Source organism: Bombina bombina, chromosome 7 (genome assembly GCF_027579735.1).
Source record: "Bombina bombina isolate aBomBom1 chromosome 7, aBomBom1.pri, whole genome shotgun sequence".
NCBI classification, from domain to species: Eukaryota; Metazoa; Chordata; class Amphibia; order Anura; family Bombinatoridae; genus Bombina; species Bombina bombina.
This window is the reverse complement of record NC_069505.1, coordinates 31,711,006-31,725,731: the sequence shown is the minus strand read 5'-3', so window position 1 is coordinate 31,725,731 and position 14,726 is coordinate 31,711,006. Positions and strand designations below refer to the sequence as shown.

The following is a 14,726-nucleotide window of genomic DNA, read 5'->3' as shown; positions in this document are numbered from 1 at the left end:
GCCCAAACATTTTATTCACCCAGTACCTCAGAAAATGAAAACGATTTTACATTCCAGCAAAAACGTTTAACATAAATTAGTAAAAACCAAATAGGCTAAAGTTTATATACACAGTGTAATTCCAGTGAAGTACCATTCCCCAGAATACTCAAATGTAAAAATACATACATGATATTATGTCGGTATGGCAGGATTTTCTCATCAATTCCATTGTCAGAAAATAAAAACTGCTACATACCTCTTTGCAGATTAAACTGCCCGCTGTCCCCTGATCTGAAGTTTACCTCTCCTCAGATGGCCGAGAAACAGCAATATGATCTTAACTACTCCGGCTAAAATCATAGTAAAAACTCTGGTAGATTCTTCTTCAAACTCTACCAGAGAAGGAATAACACACTCTGGTGCTATTAAAAAATAACAAACTTTTGATTGAAGAAATAAAACTAAATAAAATCACCATAGTACTCTCACACATCCTATCTAGTCGTTGGGTGCAAGAGAATGACTGGGAGTGACGTAGAGGGGAGGAGCTATATGCAGCTCTGCTGGGTGAATCCTCTTGCACTTCCTGTTGGGGAGGAGTAATATCCCAGAAGTAATGATGACCCGTGGACTGATCACACTTAACAGAAGAAAATGTTTAAAATTACTAAACATTTTATATAAAACCTCAAGGTGTTACCGTCCCTTTCTGGTCGTGTTTCCTTGTATGTTTTATTGCTTAGCAGCCTCTTGTGTATATATATGAAAGGGATAAGTAACCCATACATTTTCCAATTTACTTATTTTATTAAAGGGATACTAGACCCACATGTTTTCTTTCATGAATCAAATAGAGCAGCAATTTTAAGCAACTTTCTAATTTACTTCTATCATCAAGTTTTCTTCGTTCTCTTGCTATCTTTATTTTAAAAAGCAGAAACGCAAGCTTAGGAACCGGCCCATTTTTGGTTCAGCACCTGGGTAGCGCTTGCTGATTGGTGGTTAAATGTAGCACTAACCAGCGTGCTGAACCAAAAATGGTCTGGCTCCTAAGCTTGCATTCCTGCTTTTTAAAATAAAGATAGCAAGAGAACGAAGACAAATTGATAATGGGAGTAAATTAGGGAGTTGCTTAAAATGGCTGCTCTATCTGAATCATGAAAATTAGGTTTAGCGTCCCTTTATATTTGTGTTGTTCCCATGGCATTCCGTGATGAAGAGATACCTAGGTAGGCGCATGCAGCACTACCTGACAGGGAACAGTGCTGCCCTCTAGTGCTCTTGCAAATGGATAATATTCTTGCAAAACTGCTGCCTCCCTGCTTTTCAACAAAAGATCCCAAGAGAATGAAGACTATGTGATAATAGAAGTATGATAAAAAGTTGTGCAAATGTGTCTGCGCTCTCAATCATGGAAGAAAATGTGGGATTTCCTGTCCCTTTAACAAAACTATACATTAGGGAATGTAGAAATCCCGGCCCCTGGTACTGACCTGTAATTAACCAGCCTATGGCAAAAAGTCCTAACGCGTTTTGTATAATGTAGGTCACTTTCTTATAAAAAAACTTCATTGGTGTCAAACCAAAAATGAGCACCCGTGTGACGCCAGCCACTATCAGATACATCGGTATGTACGGCTGATTGGGGCAGTCATCCTTGTATACGGCACCTGTTAGACACAAATCAGTGGTCATGAATCTATTCCAGATGATTATTTATTACTGGGAGGTGACAAAAACATCTTATAAAGATAAGCTCACACAACACTGACCTAGATAACAAGTGGCACGCTAGTGTTAGTGCAGGATGAAATAAGCTCACACAAATGTCAGAGGAAGTTCACACAACACTGACCTAGATAACAAGTGGCACGCTAGTGTTAGTGCAGGATGAAATAAGCTCACACAAATGTCAGAGGAAGTTCACACAACACTGACCTAGATAACAAGTGGCACGCTAGTGTTAGTGCAGGATGAAATAAGCTCACACAAATGTCAGAGGAAGCTCACACAACACTGACCTAGATAACAAGTGGCACGCTAGTGTTAGTGCAGGATGAAATAAGCTCACACAAATGTCAGAGGAAGTTCACACAACACTGACCTAGATAACAAGTGGCACGCTAGTGTTAGTGCAGGATGAAATAAGCTCACACAAATGTCAGAGGAAGTTCACACAACACTGACCTAGATAACAAGTGGCACGCTAGTGTTAGTGCAGGATGAAATAAGCTCACACAAATGTCAGAGGAAGCTCACACAACACTGACCTAGATAACAAGTGGCACGCTAGTGTTAGTGCAGGATGAAATAAGCTCACACAAATGTCAGAGGAAGTTCACACAACACTGACCTAGATAACAAGTGGCACGCTAGTGTTAGTGCAGGATGAAATAAGCTCACACAAATGTCAGAGGAAGCTCACACAACACTGACCTAGATAACAAGTGGCACGCTAGTGTTAGTGCAGGATGAAATAAGCTCACACAAATGTCAGAGGAAGTTCACACAACACTGACATAGATAACAAGTGGCACGCTAGTGTTAGTGCAGGATGAAATAAGCTCACACAAATGTCAGAGGAAATTCACACAACACTGACCTAGATAACAAGTGGCATGCTAGTGTTAGTGCGGGATGTAATAAGCTCACACAAATGTCAGAGGAAATTCACACAACACTGACCTAGATAACAAGTGGCACGCTAGTGTTAGTGCAGGATGAAATAAGCTCACACAAATGTCAGAGGAAGTTCACACAACACTGACCTAGATAACAAGTGGCACGCTAGTGTTAGTGCAGGATGAAATAAGCTCACACAAATGTCAGAGGAAGTTCACAAAACACTGACCTAGATAACAAGTGGCACGCTAGTGTTAGTGCAGGATGAAATAAGCTCACACAAATGTCAGAGGAAGTTCACACAACACTGACCTAGATAACAAGTGGCACGCTAGTGTTAGTGTAGGATGAAATAAGCTCACACAAATGTCAGAGGAAGTTCACACAACACTGACCTAGATAACAAGTGGCACGCTAGTGTTAGTGCAGGATGAAATAAGCTCACACAAATGTCAGAGGAAGCTCACACAACACTGACCTAGATAACAAGTGGCACGCTAGTGTTAGTGCAGGATGAAATAAGCTCACACAAATGTCAGAGGAAGTTCACACAACACTGACCTAGATAACAAGTGGCACGCTAGTGTTAGTACAGGATGAAATAAGCTCACACAAATGTCAGAGGAAGTTCACACAACACTGACCTAGATAACAAGTGGCACGCTAGTGTTAGTGCAGGATGAAATAAGCTCACACAAATGTCAGAGGAAATTCACACAACACTGACCTAGATAACAAGTGGCACGCTAGTGTTAGTGCAGGATGAAATAAGCTCACACAAATGTCAGAGGAAGTTCACACAACACTGACCTAGATAACAAGTGGCACGCTAGTGTTAGTGCAGGATGAAATAAGCTCACACAAATGTCAGAGGAAATTCACACAACACTGACCTAGATAACAAGTGGCACGCTAGTGTTAGTGCAGGATGAAATAAGCTCACACAAATGTCAGAGGAAGTTCACACAACACTGACCTAGATAACAAGTGGCACGCTAGTGTTAGTGCAGGATGAAATAAGCTCACACAAATGTCAGAGGAAATTCACACAACACTGACCTAGATAACAAGTGGCACGCTAGTGTTAGTGCAGGATGAAATAAGCTCACACAAATGTCAGAGGAAGTTCACACAACACTGACCTAGATAACAAGTGGCACGCTAGTGTTAGTGCAGGATGAAATAAGCTCACACAAATGTCAGAGGAAGTTCACACAACACTGACCTAGATAACAAGTGGCACGCTAGTGTTAGTGCAGGATGAAATAAGCTCACACAAATGTCAGAGGAAGTTCACACAACACTGACCTAGATAACAAGTGGCACGCTAGTGTTAGTACAGGATGAAATAAGCTCACACAAATGTCAGAGGAAGTTCACACAACACTGACCTAGATAACAAGTGGCACGCTAGTGTTAGCGCAGGATGAAATAAGCTCACACAAATGTCAGAGGAAATTCACACAACACTGACCTAGATAACAAGTGGCACGCTAGTGTTAGTGCAGGATGAAATAAGCTCACACAAATGTCAGAGGAAATTCACACAACACTGACCTAGATAACAAGTGGCACGCTAGTGTTAGTGCAGGATGAAATAAGCTCACACAAATGTCAGAGGAAGTTCACACAACACTGACCTAGATAACAAGTGGCACGCTAGTGTTAGTGCAGGATGAAATAAGCTCACACAAATGTCAGAGGAAATTCACACAACACTGACCTAGATAACAAGTGGCACGCTAGTGTTAGTGCAGGATGAAATAAGCTCACACAAATGTCAGAGGAAGTTCACACAACACTGACCTAGATAACAAGTGGCACGCTAGTGTTAGTGCAGGATGAAATAAGCTCACACAAATGTCAGAGGAAGTTCACACAACACTGACCTAGATAACAAGTGGCACGCTAGTGTTAGTGCAGGATGAAATAAGCTCACACAAATGTCAGAGGAAGTTCAGACAACACTGACCTAGATAACAAGTGGCACGCTAGTGTTAGTGCAGGATGAAATAAGCTCACACAAATGTCAGAGGAAGTTCACACAACACTGACCTAGATAACAAGTGGCACGCTAGTGTTAGTGCAGGATGAAATAAGCTCACACAAATGTCAGAGGAAGTTCAGACAACACTGACCTAGATAACAAGTGGCACGCTAGTGTTAGTGCAGGATGAAATAAGCTCACACAAATGTCAGAGGAAGTTCAGACAACACTGATCTAGATAACAAGTGGCACGCTAGTGTTAGTGCAGGATGATATAAGCTCACACAAATGTCAGAGGAAGTTCACACAACACTGACCTAGATAACAAGTGGCACGCTAGTGTTAGTGCAGGATGAAATAAGCTCACACAAATGTCAGAGGAAGTTCACACAACACTGACCTAGATAACAAGTGGCACGCTAGTGTTAGTGCAGGATGAAATAAGCTCACACAAATGTCAGAGGAAATTCACACAACACTGACCTAGATAACAAGTGGCACGCTAGTGTTAGTGCAGGATGAAATAAGCTCACTCAAATGTCAGAGGAAATTCACACAACACTGACATAGATTACAAGTGGCACGCTAGTGTTAGTGCAGGATGAAATAAGCTCACACAAATGTCAGAGGAAGTTCACACAACACTGACCTAGATAACAAGTGGCACGCTAGTGTTAGTGCAGGATGAAATAAGCTCACACAAATGTCAGAGGAAATTCACACAACACTGACCTAGATTACAAGTGGCACGCTAGTGTTAGTGCAGGATGAAATAAGCTCACACAAATGTCAGAGGAAATTCACACAACACTGACCTAGATAACAAGTGGCACGCTAGTGTTAGTGCAGGATGAAATAAGCTCACACAAATGTCAGAGGAAATTCACACAACACTGACCTAGATTACAAGTGGCACGCTAGTGTTAGTGCAGGATGAAATAAGCTCACACAAATGTCAGAGGAAATTCACACAACACTGACCTAGATTACAAGTGGCACGCTAGTGTTAGTGCAGGATGAAATAAGCTCACACAAATGTCAGAGGAAATTCACACAACATTGACCTAAATAACAAGTGGCACACTAGTGTTAGCGCGGGACGCAATAAGCAATATCACGACCGCGCTAACTAACGCATGTATTACAAGAGCCACGCTAGTGTCAGCACGGGATGCAATAAGCAATATCGTGACCTCACTAACTAACACATGTATTACAAGTGGCACACTAGTGTTAGCGCGGGACGCAATAAGCAATATCACGACCGCGCTAACGCATGTATTACAAGAGCCACGCTAGTGTCAGCACGGGACGCAATAAGCAATATCGTGACCTCGCTAACTAACGCATGTATTACAAGAGCCACGCTAAAGCTCAGCATCGGCCGCAATAAGCGATATCGTGACCTCGCTAACTAACGTATGTATTTCAAGTGGCACACTAGTGTTAGCGCGGGATGCAATAAGAAATATTGTGACCATGCTAACTAACGCATGTATTACAAGTGGCACGCTAGTGTTAGCGAAGGATGTAATAAGCAATATCGTGACCTCACTAACTAACGCATGTATTACAAGTGGCACGCTAGTGTTAGCGCAGGATGCAATAAGCAATATCGTGACCTCACTAACTAACGCATGTATTACAAGTGGCACGCTAGTGTTAGCGAGGGATGAAATAAGCAATATCGTGACCTCACTAACTAACGCATGTATTACAAGTGGCACGCTAGTGTTAGTGCAGGATGAAATAAGCAATATCGTGACCTCACTAACTAACATATGTATTACAAGTGGCACGCTAGTGTTAGCGCAGGATGTAATAAGCAATATTGTGACTTCACTAACTAACACATGTATTACAAGTGGCACGCTAGTGTTAGTGCAGGATGAAATAAGCAATATCGTGACCTCACTAACTAACATATGTATTACAAGTGGCACGCTAGTGTTAGCGCAGGATGTAATAAGCAATATTGTGACCTCGCTAACTAACACATGTATTACAAGTGGCACGCTAGTGTTAGCGCAGGATGTAATAAGCAATATTGTGACCTCGCTAACTAACACATGTATTACAAGTGGCACGCTAGTGTTAGTGCAGGATGAAATAAGCAATATTGTGACCTCGCTAACTAACACATGTATTACAAGTGGCACGCTAGTGTTAGTGCAGGATGAAATAAGCAATATGGTGACCTCACTAACTAACGCATTTATTACAAGTGGCACGCTAGTGTTAGTGCAGGATGAAATAAGCAATATCGTGACCTCACTAACTAACGCATGTATTACAAGTGGCACGCTAGTGTTAGTGCAGGATGAAATAAGCAATATCATGACCTCACTAACTAACGCATGTATTACAAGTGGCACGCCAGTGTTAGTGCAGGATGTAATAAGCAATACTGTGACTTCACTAACTAACACATGTATTACAAGTGGCACGCTAGTGTTAGTGCAGGATGTAATAAGCAATATTGTGACCTCACTAACTAACACATGTATTACAAGTGGCACGCTAGTGTTAGTGCAGGATGTAATAAGCAATATCGTGACCTCACTAACTAACACATGTATTACAAGTGGCACGCTAGTGTTAGCGCAGGATGTAATAAGCAATATTGTGACTTCACTAACTAACGTATGTATTACAAGTGGCACGCTAGTGTTAGCGCAGGATGTAATAAGCAATATCGGCACTTCACTAACACATGTATTACAAGTGGCACGCTAGTGTTAGCGCAGGATGTAATAAGCAATATTGTGACTTCACTAACTAACATATGTATTACAAGTGGCACGCTAGTGTTAGTGCAGGATGTAATAAGCAATATCGTGACCTCACTAACTAACACATGTATTACAAGTGGCACGCTAGTGTTAGCGCAGGATGTAATAAGCAATATTGTGACCTCACTAACTAACGTATGTATTACAAGTGGCACGCTAGTGTTAGTGCAGTATGTAATAAGCAATATTGTGACTTCACTAACTAACACATGTATTACAAGTGGCACGCTAGTGTTAGCGCAGGATGTAATAAGCAATATTGTGACTTCACTAACTAACGCATGTATTACAAGTGGCACGCTAGTGTTAGTGCAGGATGCAATAAGCAATATCGTGACCGTGCTAACTAACACATGTATTACAAGTTGAAAGTAAATGGTTGCACTCGAGTGCAAACAAAATTTGCCCTTCAAGTATTAGAGCAATTGAAAAAACCTAGCATGAAGTGTAAGGGTTAAAAAAATACATCATAAACATATCAAAATAAACTATTACACTCATATATACTATACATACACTTTCTGATAAATATTTTCATATAAATATTAAAACATTTTTTTAAGGGTTTAAGGGTATATGACAAGTTATTTGATTTGACTTTTGAGCCCTTATTTTGAGCCCTTATCTAGAAGCATGAAAAATCATCAATTTTACTAAGTTAAATTATGTTCAACTATTTTTTCAATGGAAATAACTTACTTACTTTCCAATGTTCTTCACTTATAAGAACATTTTTTTTCGGCTAGATTATGAGTTTTGCGTTATGAGGGGCTCGATAATAACTTGCAAGTTATTTCCCCCGCTCACCTCCATATAGCGCTGATATTACAGGTTTGCAAAAACCCAGCATTAGCAGGCAATATGTCAGCGTTGAGCTCCATTGAGCTCCATACCGCACCCAATTACCAGCGCTGATTTGAGCTGGTTTTACGTGCTTGTGCACAATTTCCCTATAGACATTAGTGGGGAGAGCCGGCTAGAAAAAAGCCTAACACCTGCAATAAAGGAGCGTAAAGCTCCGTAACACAGCCCCATTGATTCCTATAAGGAGAGAAAATTTATGTTTACACCTAACACCCTAACATAAACTCCGAGTCTAAACACCCTAATCTGCCACCCCCGACATCGCCGACACCTACCTACACTTATTAACCCCTAATCTGCCGCCCCAATGTCGTCGCTACCTACATTACACTTATTAACCCCTAATCTGCCGCCCCTAACATCGCCGCCACCTACATTACACTTATTAACCCCTAATCTGCTGCCCCAATGTCGTCGCTACCTACCTACACTTATTAACCCCTAATCTGCTGCCCCCAGTGGTTGCCGCCACTATACTAAAGTTATTAACCCCTAAACCTAACCCGAAGTCTAACCCTAACACCCACTAACTTTAATATAATTAAAATAAATCTAAATAAAAATTACTATCATTAACTAAATAATTCCTATTTAAAACTAAATACTTACCTATAAAATAAACCCTAAGATAGCTACAATATAACTAATAGTTACATTGTATCTAGCTTAGGGTTTATTTTTATTTTACAGCTACGTTTGTATTTATTTTAACTAGGTAGACTAGTTAGTAAATAGTTATTAACTATTTACTAGCTACCTAGTTAAAATAAATACACATTTACCTGTAAAATAAAACCTAACCTGTCTTACACTAACGCCTAACCTTACACTACAATTAAATCAATTACATTAATTAAATACAATTAACTAAATAAAAAATAAAAAACACTAAATTACACAAAATAAAAAAGAAATGATCAAATATTTAAACTAATTACACCTAATCTAATAGCCCTATCAAAATAAAAAAGCCCCCCCAAAATAAAAAAAACCCTAGCTTCACTTACTGGGAGAAGTCTGCATCCAATCGGCAAGATGTCCTGAACGAAGCCGGCAGAAGTGGTCCTCCAGACGGGCAGAAGTGGTCCTCCAGACAGGCAGAAGTCTTCATCCAGACGGCATCTTCTATCTTCATCCTTACGGCGCGGAGCGGGTCCATCTTCAAGACATCCGACGCGGAGCATCCTCTTCAAACTGCTTCTTCGTAATGAATATCTCTTTAAGTGACGTCATCCAAGATGGCGTCCCTTAGATTCCGATTGGCTGATAGAATTCTATCAGCCAATCGGAATTAAGGTAGAAAAAATCCTATTGGCTGATGCAATCAGCCAATAGGATTGAACTTCAATCCTATTGGCTGATCTAATCAGCCAATAGGATTGAGCTTGCATTCTATTTCCTGATTGGAACAGCCAATAGAATGCCAGCTCAATCCTATTGGCTGATTGCATCAGCCAATAGGATTTTTTATACCTTAATTCCGATTGGCTGAAATAATTCTATCAGCCAATCAGAATCTAAGGGATGCCATCTTGGATGATGTCACTTAAAGAGATATTCATTACGAATAAGACATCGTTTGAAGAGGATGCTCCGCGTCGGATGTCTTGAAGATGGACCCGCTCCGTGCCGGAAGGATGAAGATAGAAGATGCGGTCTGGATGAAGACTTCTGCCCGTCTGGAGGACCACTTCTGCTCATCTGGAGGACCACTTCTGACGGCTTCGTTGAGGACATCTTTCCGCTTGGATGAAGACTTCTCCCGGTAAGTGAATCTTCGGGGGTTAGTGTTAGGATTTTTTTAAGGGTGTATTGGGTGGGTTTATTTTTTAGATTAGGGACTTTGGGCCGCAATAGAGCTAAATGCCCTTTTAAGGGCAATGCCCATCCAAATGCCCTTTTCAGAGCAATGGGGAGCTTAGGTTTTTTTAGTTAGTATTTTATTTGGGGGGTTGGTTGTGTGGGCGGTGTGTTTTACTGTTGGGGGGGTGTTTGTATTTTTTTTACAGGAAAAAGAGTTGATTTCTTTGGGGCTATTAGTAGTTTAGTTTAGGCTAGGGTTTTTTTTATTTTGGGGGTGCTTTTTTATTTTGATAGGGCTATTAGATTAGGTGTAATTAGTTTAAAGATCTGTAATTTGTTTTTTATTTTCTGTAATTTAGTGTTTTGTTTTTTGTGATTTAGCTAATTTAATTTAATTTATTTAAATGTATTTAATTTAGGGAATTGATTTAATTATAGTGTAGTGTTACGTGTTATTGTAACTTAGGTTAGGTTTTATTTTACAGGTAAATTTGTATTTATTTTAGCTAGGTAGTTATTAAATAGTTAATAACTATTTACTAACTATTCTACCTAGTTAAAATAAATACAAACTTGCCTATAAAATAAAAATAAAGCCTAAGCTAGCTACATTGTAACTATTAGTTATATTAGGGTTTATTTTATAGGTAAGTATTTAGTTTTAAATAGGAATAATGTAGTTAATGATAGTAATTTTATTTAGATGTATTTAAATTATATTTCAATTAGGGGGTGTTGGGGGGTGTTAGGGTTAGACTTAGGTTTAGGGGTTAATAAATTTAATATAGTGGCGGCGACGTTGGGGGCAGCAGATTAGGGGTTAATAAGTGTAGGTAGGTTGCGGCGACATTGGGGGCGGGAGATTAGGGGTTAATAAATATAATGTAGGTGTCTGTCGGCGATGTTGGGGGCCGCAGATTAAGGGTTAATAAATATAATGTAGGTGTCGGTGATGTCGGAGGTGGCAAATTAGGGGTTAATAAGTGTAAGGTTAGGGGTGTTTAGACTCGGGGTTCATGTCAGGGTGTTAGGTGTAAACATAAAATGTGTTTCCCCATATGTTAGGAATTGTTAGCATGACTAGCGCCATCTTGTTCTTGGCCACCATTTTGTCTTAGGCATCCATATTGTCTAATGAATCTTTTATTATAGCAGTTATTATGTAGTGAGAAATATGCTGATGTTAGTAAGAATTGTATTAGTAATATTGGCCTTGCAAAGGTTCCTGGCAAGATGCCTGGAAGTCCGTTATCTAGGTAAGGGGCCCAAACGACCTTGCTTTAAGCTGAAATAGGCGCACAGATGTATTTTCGTTACTGTTATAAGAAACACTCCTTCATACTTTTCTTTCTCTCATATATTTTAATAAGCTTCTTTTGTTCATGAAATATGGTATGATATGACGCGGTCATAACGTGTCATCATGTTAACCCTGTATGCTGAAATGGTTGGCTATAAGACATGTTGTGCCTCTTTCAATAAACAGAATCGTTTTTAGACTCATTGCTGCTTGGTCTGAATTCTATTCTCATGGATATCCTCATCAAATACAGTCTTTTTCAGCTGATAAGGTGTGTTCCAGGCCAAGCCCTGACTAACACGGTCCCCCTCTGAAAACAACATCTAACAATTCTGGTGTCAGCTCGTGGGATTCGCACTGGGTAAGTAGATGAGTGTTTTTTACTCTACTTTCCCTCTGTGAATCTGAACCTAAATTTATTTTTGGTAATAGGTGTTGGTTATATATGATAAAGGGTTAAGGGGTTCCTGCGGTGGAGGCGCAGGTTTGCGGAGGTTAAAGACCTGCCAGCAGTTGTGATAACCCCTCCAGCATGCATTTGACGGGAGGTTATCATTCCCCTGGGCAAGATGGCATTGCTGTGTTGTGATGAGTGAGTCTCATCTGTATTGAAGTTATCCCTATATACAGTCCTATAGTAGAGTTTTTTCTTACCTATCGCTGGATTTGAACTGATATTTGATGCTTTGCTTACATGCTTTTAATTCCTATATGATTGTATTGTGCTGTGCTTAAGAATATTAAAGTAATTGCTGCTATTATTGTGTTGTGGAAATGGGGTCTGCTCATAGATAATAATGCACAGAGAAGATTACATATTTAATGTCTACAAAAGGGTTAACAGTTTCTGTTAAGGGCAGAAACATTTCAGGCAGAGACATCCACTCGAGAAAGGGAGGGGGATCATAAAAAACTGTCAGTAATTACTGCTGTGTAGATTCAAAGCATCCTCTGTGTTAAAGAATGTTGTGGGCATAGAGGGGGGGGGGCACTGAGCGCACACACCAAAGCACATATTCAGAGAATTGAAAAAAAAAAAAAACAAAGAAAAAAAGAGAATGTATTATTTTGTTTGAAAATTGTCTCAATCGGCTGGGAAAATGGCCATTTCCTGCAGATTCGGGCACTTTCAAATACATTTTAAATTTGGTGGAAAGTTAATCTTATTGTATTTTTATATCTTTGGTATGTTATGAAATATATGTTTTCCTGAGAAGGAAAGAAAAAAAAAAAGGGAGTGAATTTCTGGTATGTAGGGATGGACGAATGTGTTTATATCCGAATTCGAATGTTAGAACGAATGTTATTGTAAAAATTCGATTTACATAGTAGAATGTTGATAAGAACGAATATTCTTAAAAATTCGATTTTCAAATGTTATTTACAGTTTTCGAATGTCATATTCGAATTAGAATGTCACATTCGAATTCGAATGTCACATTCGAATTTGAATGTTACATTCGAATATCACATTCGAATTCGAATATTACATTTATAAAACACAATTGTAGACTAGAAACACTATTTCGAATGTCACATTCGAATCGAATATCACATTCGAATTGAATGTCACATTCAAATTCGAATATTACATTTATAAAACACAGTATTAGACTAGAAATACTATTTCGAATTCGAATGTCACATTCGAATCGAATATCACATTCGAATCGAATATCACATTTAAAACACAGTATTAGACTAGAAATACTATTTCAAATTCGAATGTGACATTCAAATTCGAATGTAGCATTCAAATTCGAATATTACATTTATTAAACACAGTTGTAGACTCGAAAACACAATTTATGCTTACCTGATAAATTTATTTCTCTAGTGGTGTATCCAGTCCACGGATCATCCATTACTTATGGGATATTCTCATTCCCAACAGGAAGTTGCAAGAGGACCCACAGCAAAGCTGTTATATAGCACCTCCCCTTCCTACCATATCCAGTCATTCGACCGAAAACAAGCAGAGAAAGGAGAAACCATAGGGCGCAGTGGTGACTGTAGTTTAAATTTAAAAATAACCTGCCTTAAAATGACAGGGCGGGCCGTGGACTGGATACACCACTAGAGAAATAAATTTATCAGGTAAGCATAAATTGTGTTTTCTCTAGTAAGGTGTATCCAGTCCACGGATCATCCATTACTTATGGGATACCAATACCAAAGCTAAAGTACACGGATGAAGGGAGGGACAAGGCAGGAACTTAAACGGAAGGTACCACTGCCTGTAAAACCTTTCTCCCAAAAATAGCCTCCGAAGAAGCAAAAGTATCAAATTTGTAGAATTTTGAAAAAGTATGAAGCGAAGACCAAGTCGCCGCCTTGCAAATCTGTTCAACAGAAGTCTCATTTTTAAAGGCCCAAGTGGAAGCCACAGCTCTAGTAGAATGAGCTGTAATCCTTTCAGGGGGCTGCTGTCCAGCAGTCTCATAGGCTAAGCGTATTATGCTTCTCAGCCAAAAAGAAAGAGAGGTTGCCGAAGCCTTTTGACCTCTCCTCTGACCAGAGTAAACAACAAACAAAGCAGATGTTTGCCGAAAATCCTTAGTAGCTTGTAAGTAAAACTTTAAAGCACGAACCATGTCTAAATTGTGTAATAGACGTTCCTTCTTTGAAGAAGGATTAGGACACAAGGATGGAACAACAATCTCTTGATTGATATTCTTGTTAGATACCACCTTAGGTAAAAACCCAGGTTTGGTACGCAGGACTACCTTATCAGAATGAAAAATTAGATAAGGAGAATCACATTGTAAGGCAGATAACTCAGAGACTCTACGAGCCGAGGAAATAGCTACCAAAAAAAGGACTTTCCAAGATAAAAGTTTTATATCAATGGAATGAAGAGGTTCAAACGGGACTCCTTGAAGAACCTTAAGAACCAAATTTAAGCTCCATGGTGGAGCAACAGGTTTAAACACAGGCTTGATTCTGACTAAAGCCTGACAAAAGGCCTGAACGTCTGGAACGTCTGCCAGACGTTTGTGTAAAAGAATAGACAGAGCAGAAATCTGTCCCTTTAAGGAACTAGCTGACAAACCTTTTTCCAAGCCTTCTTGGAGAAAAGATAATATCCTAGGAATCCTGACCTTACTCCATGAGTAGCCCTTGGATTCACACCAATAAAGATATTTACGCCATATTTTATGGTAAATTTTCCTGGTGACAGGCTTTCGTGCCTGTATTAAGGTATCAATTACTGACTCGGAGAAGCCACGCTTTGATAAAATCAAGCGTTCAATCTCCATGCAGTCAGTCTCAGAGAAATTAGATTTGGATGGAGGAAAGGACCCTGAAGTAGAAGGTCCTGTCTCAGAGGCAGAGTCCATGGTGGAAAGGATGACATGTCCACTAGGTCTGCATA

The 14,726-nt window shown here is 39.6% G+C and overlaps 1 protein-coding gene across 1 annotated transcript in view; it reads right to left on the bottom strand.

Annotated features, from left to right (window-relative positions):
• Positions 1 to 14,726, bottom strand: part of LOC128636193 (transmembrane protein 272) — a 73,347-nt gene that overhangs the window by 17,963 nt on the left and 40,658 nt on the right. The window contains exon 3 of the mRNA XM_053689240.1: positions 1,476 to 1,652. Within this exon, the coding sequence (XP_053545215.1) occupies positions 1,476 to 1,652 (177 nt within the window). The remainder of the gene's footprint in view (positions 1 to 1,475; positions 1,653 to 14,726) is intronic.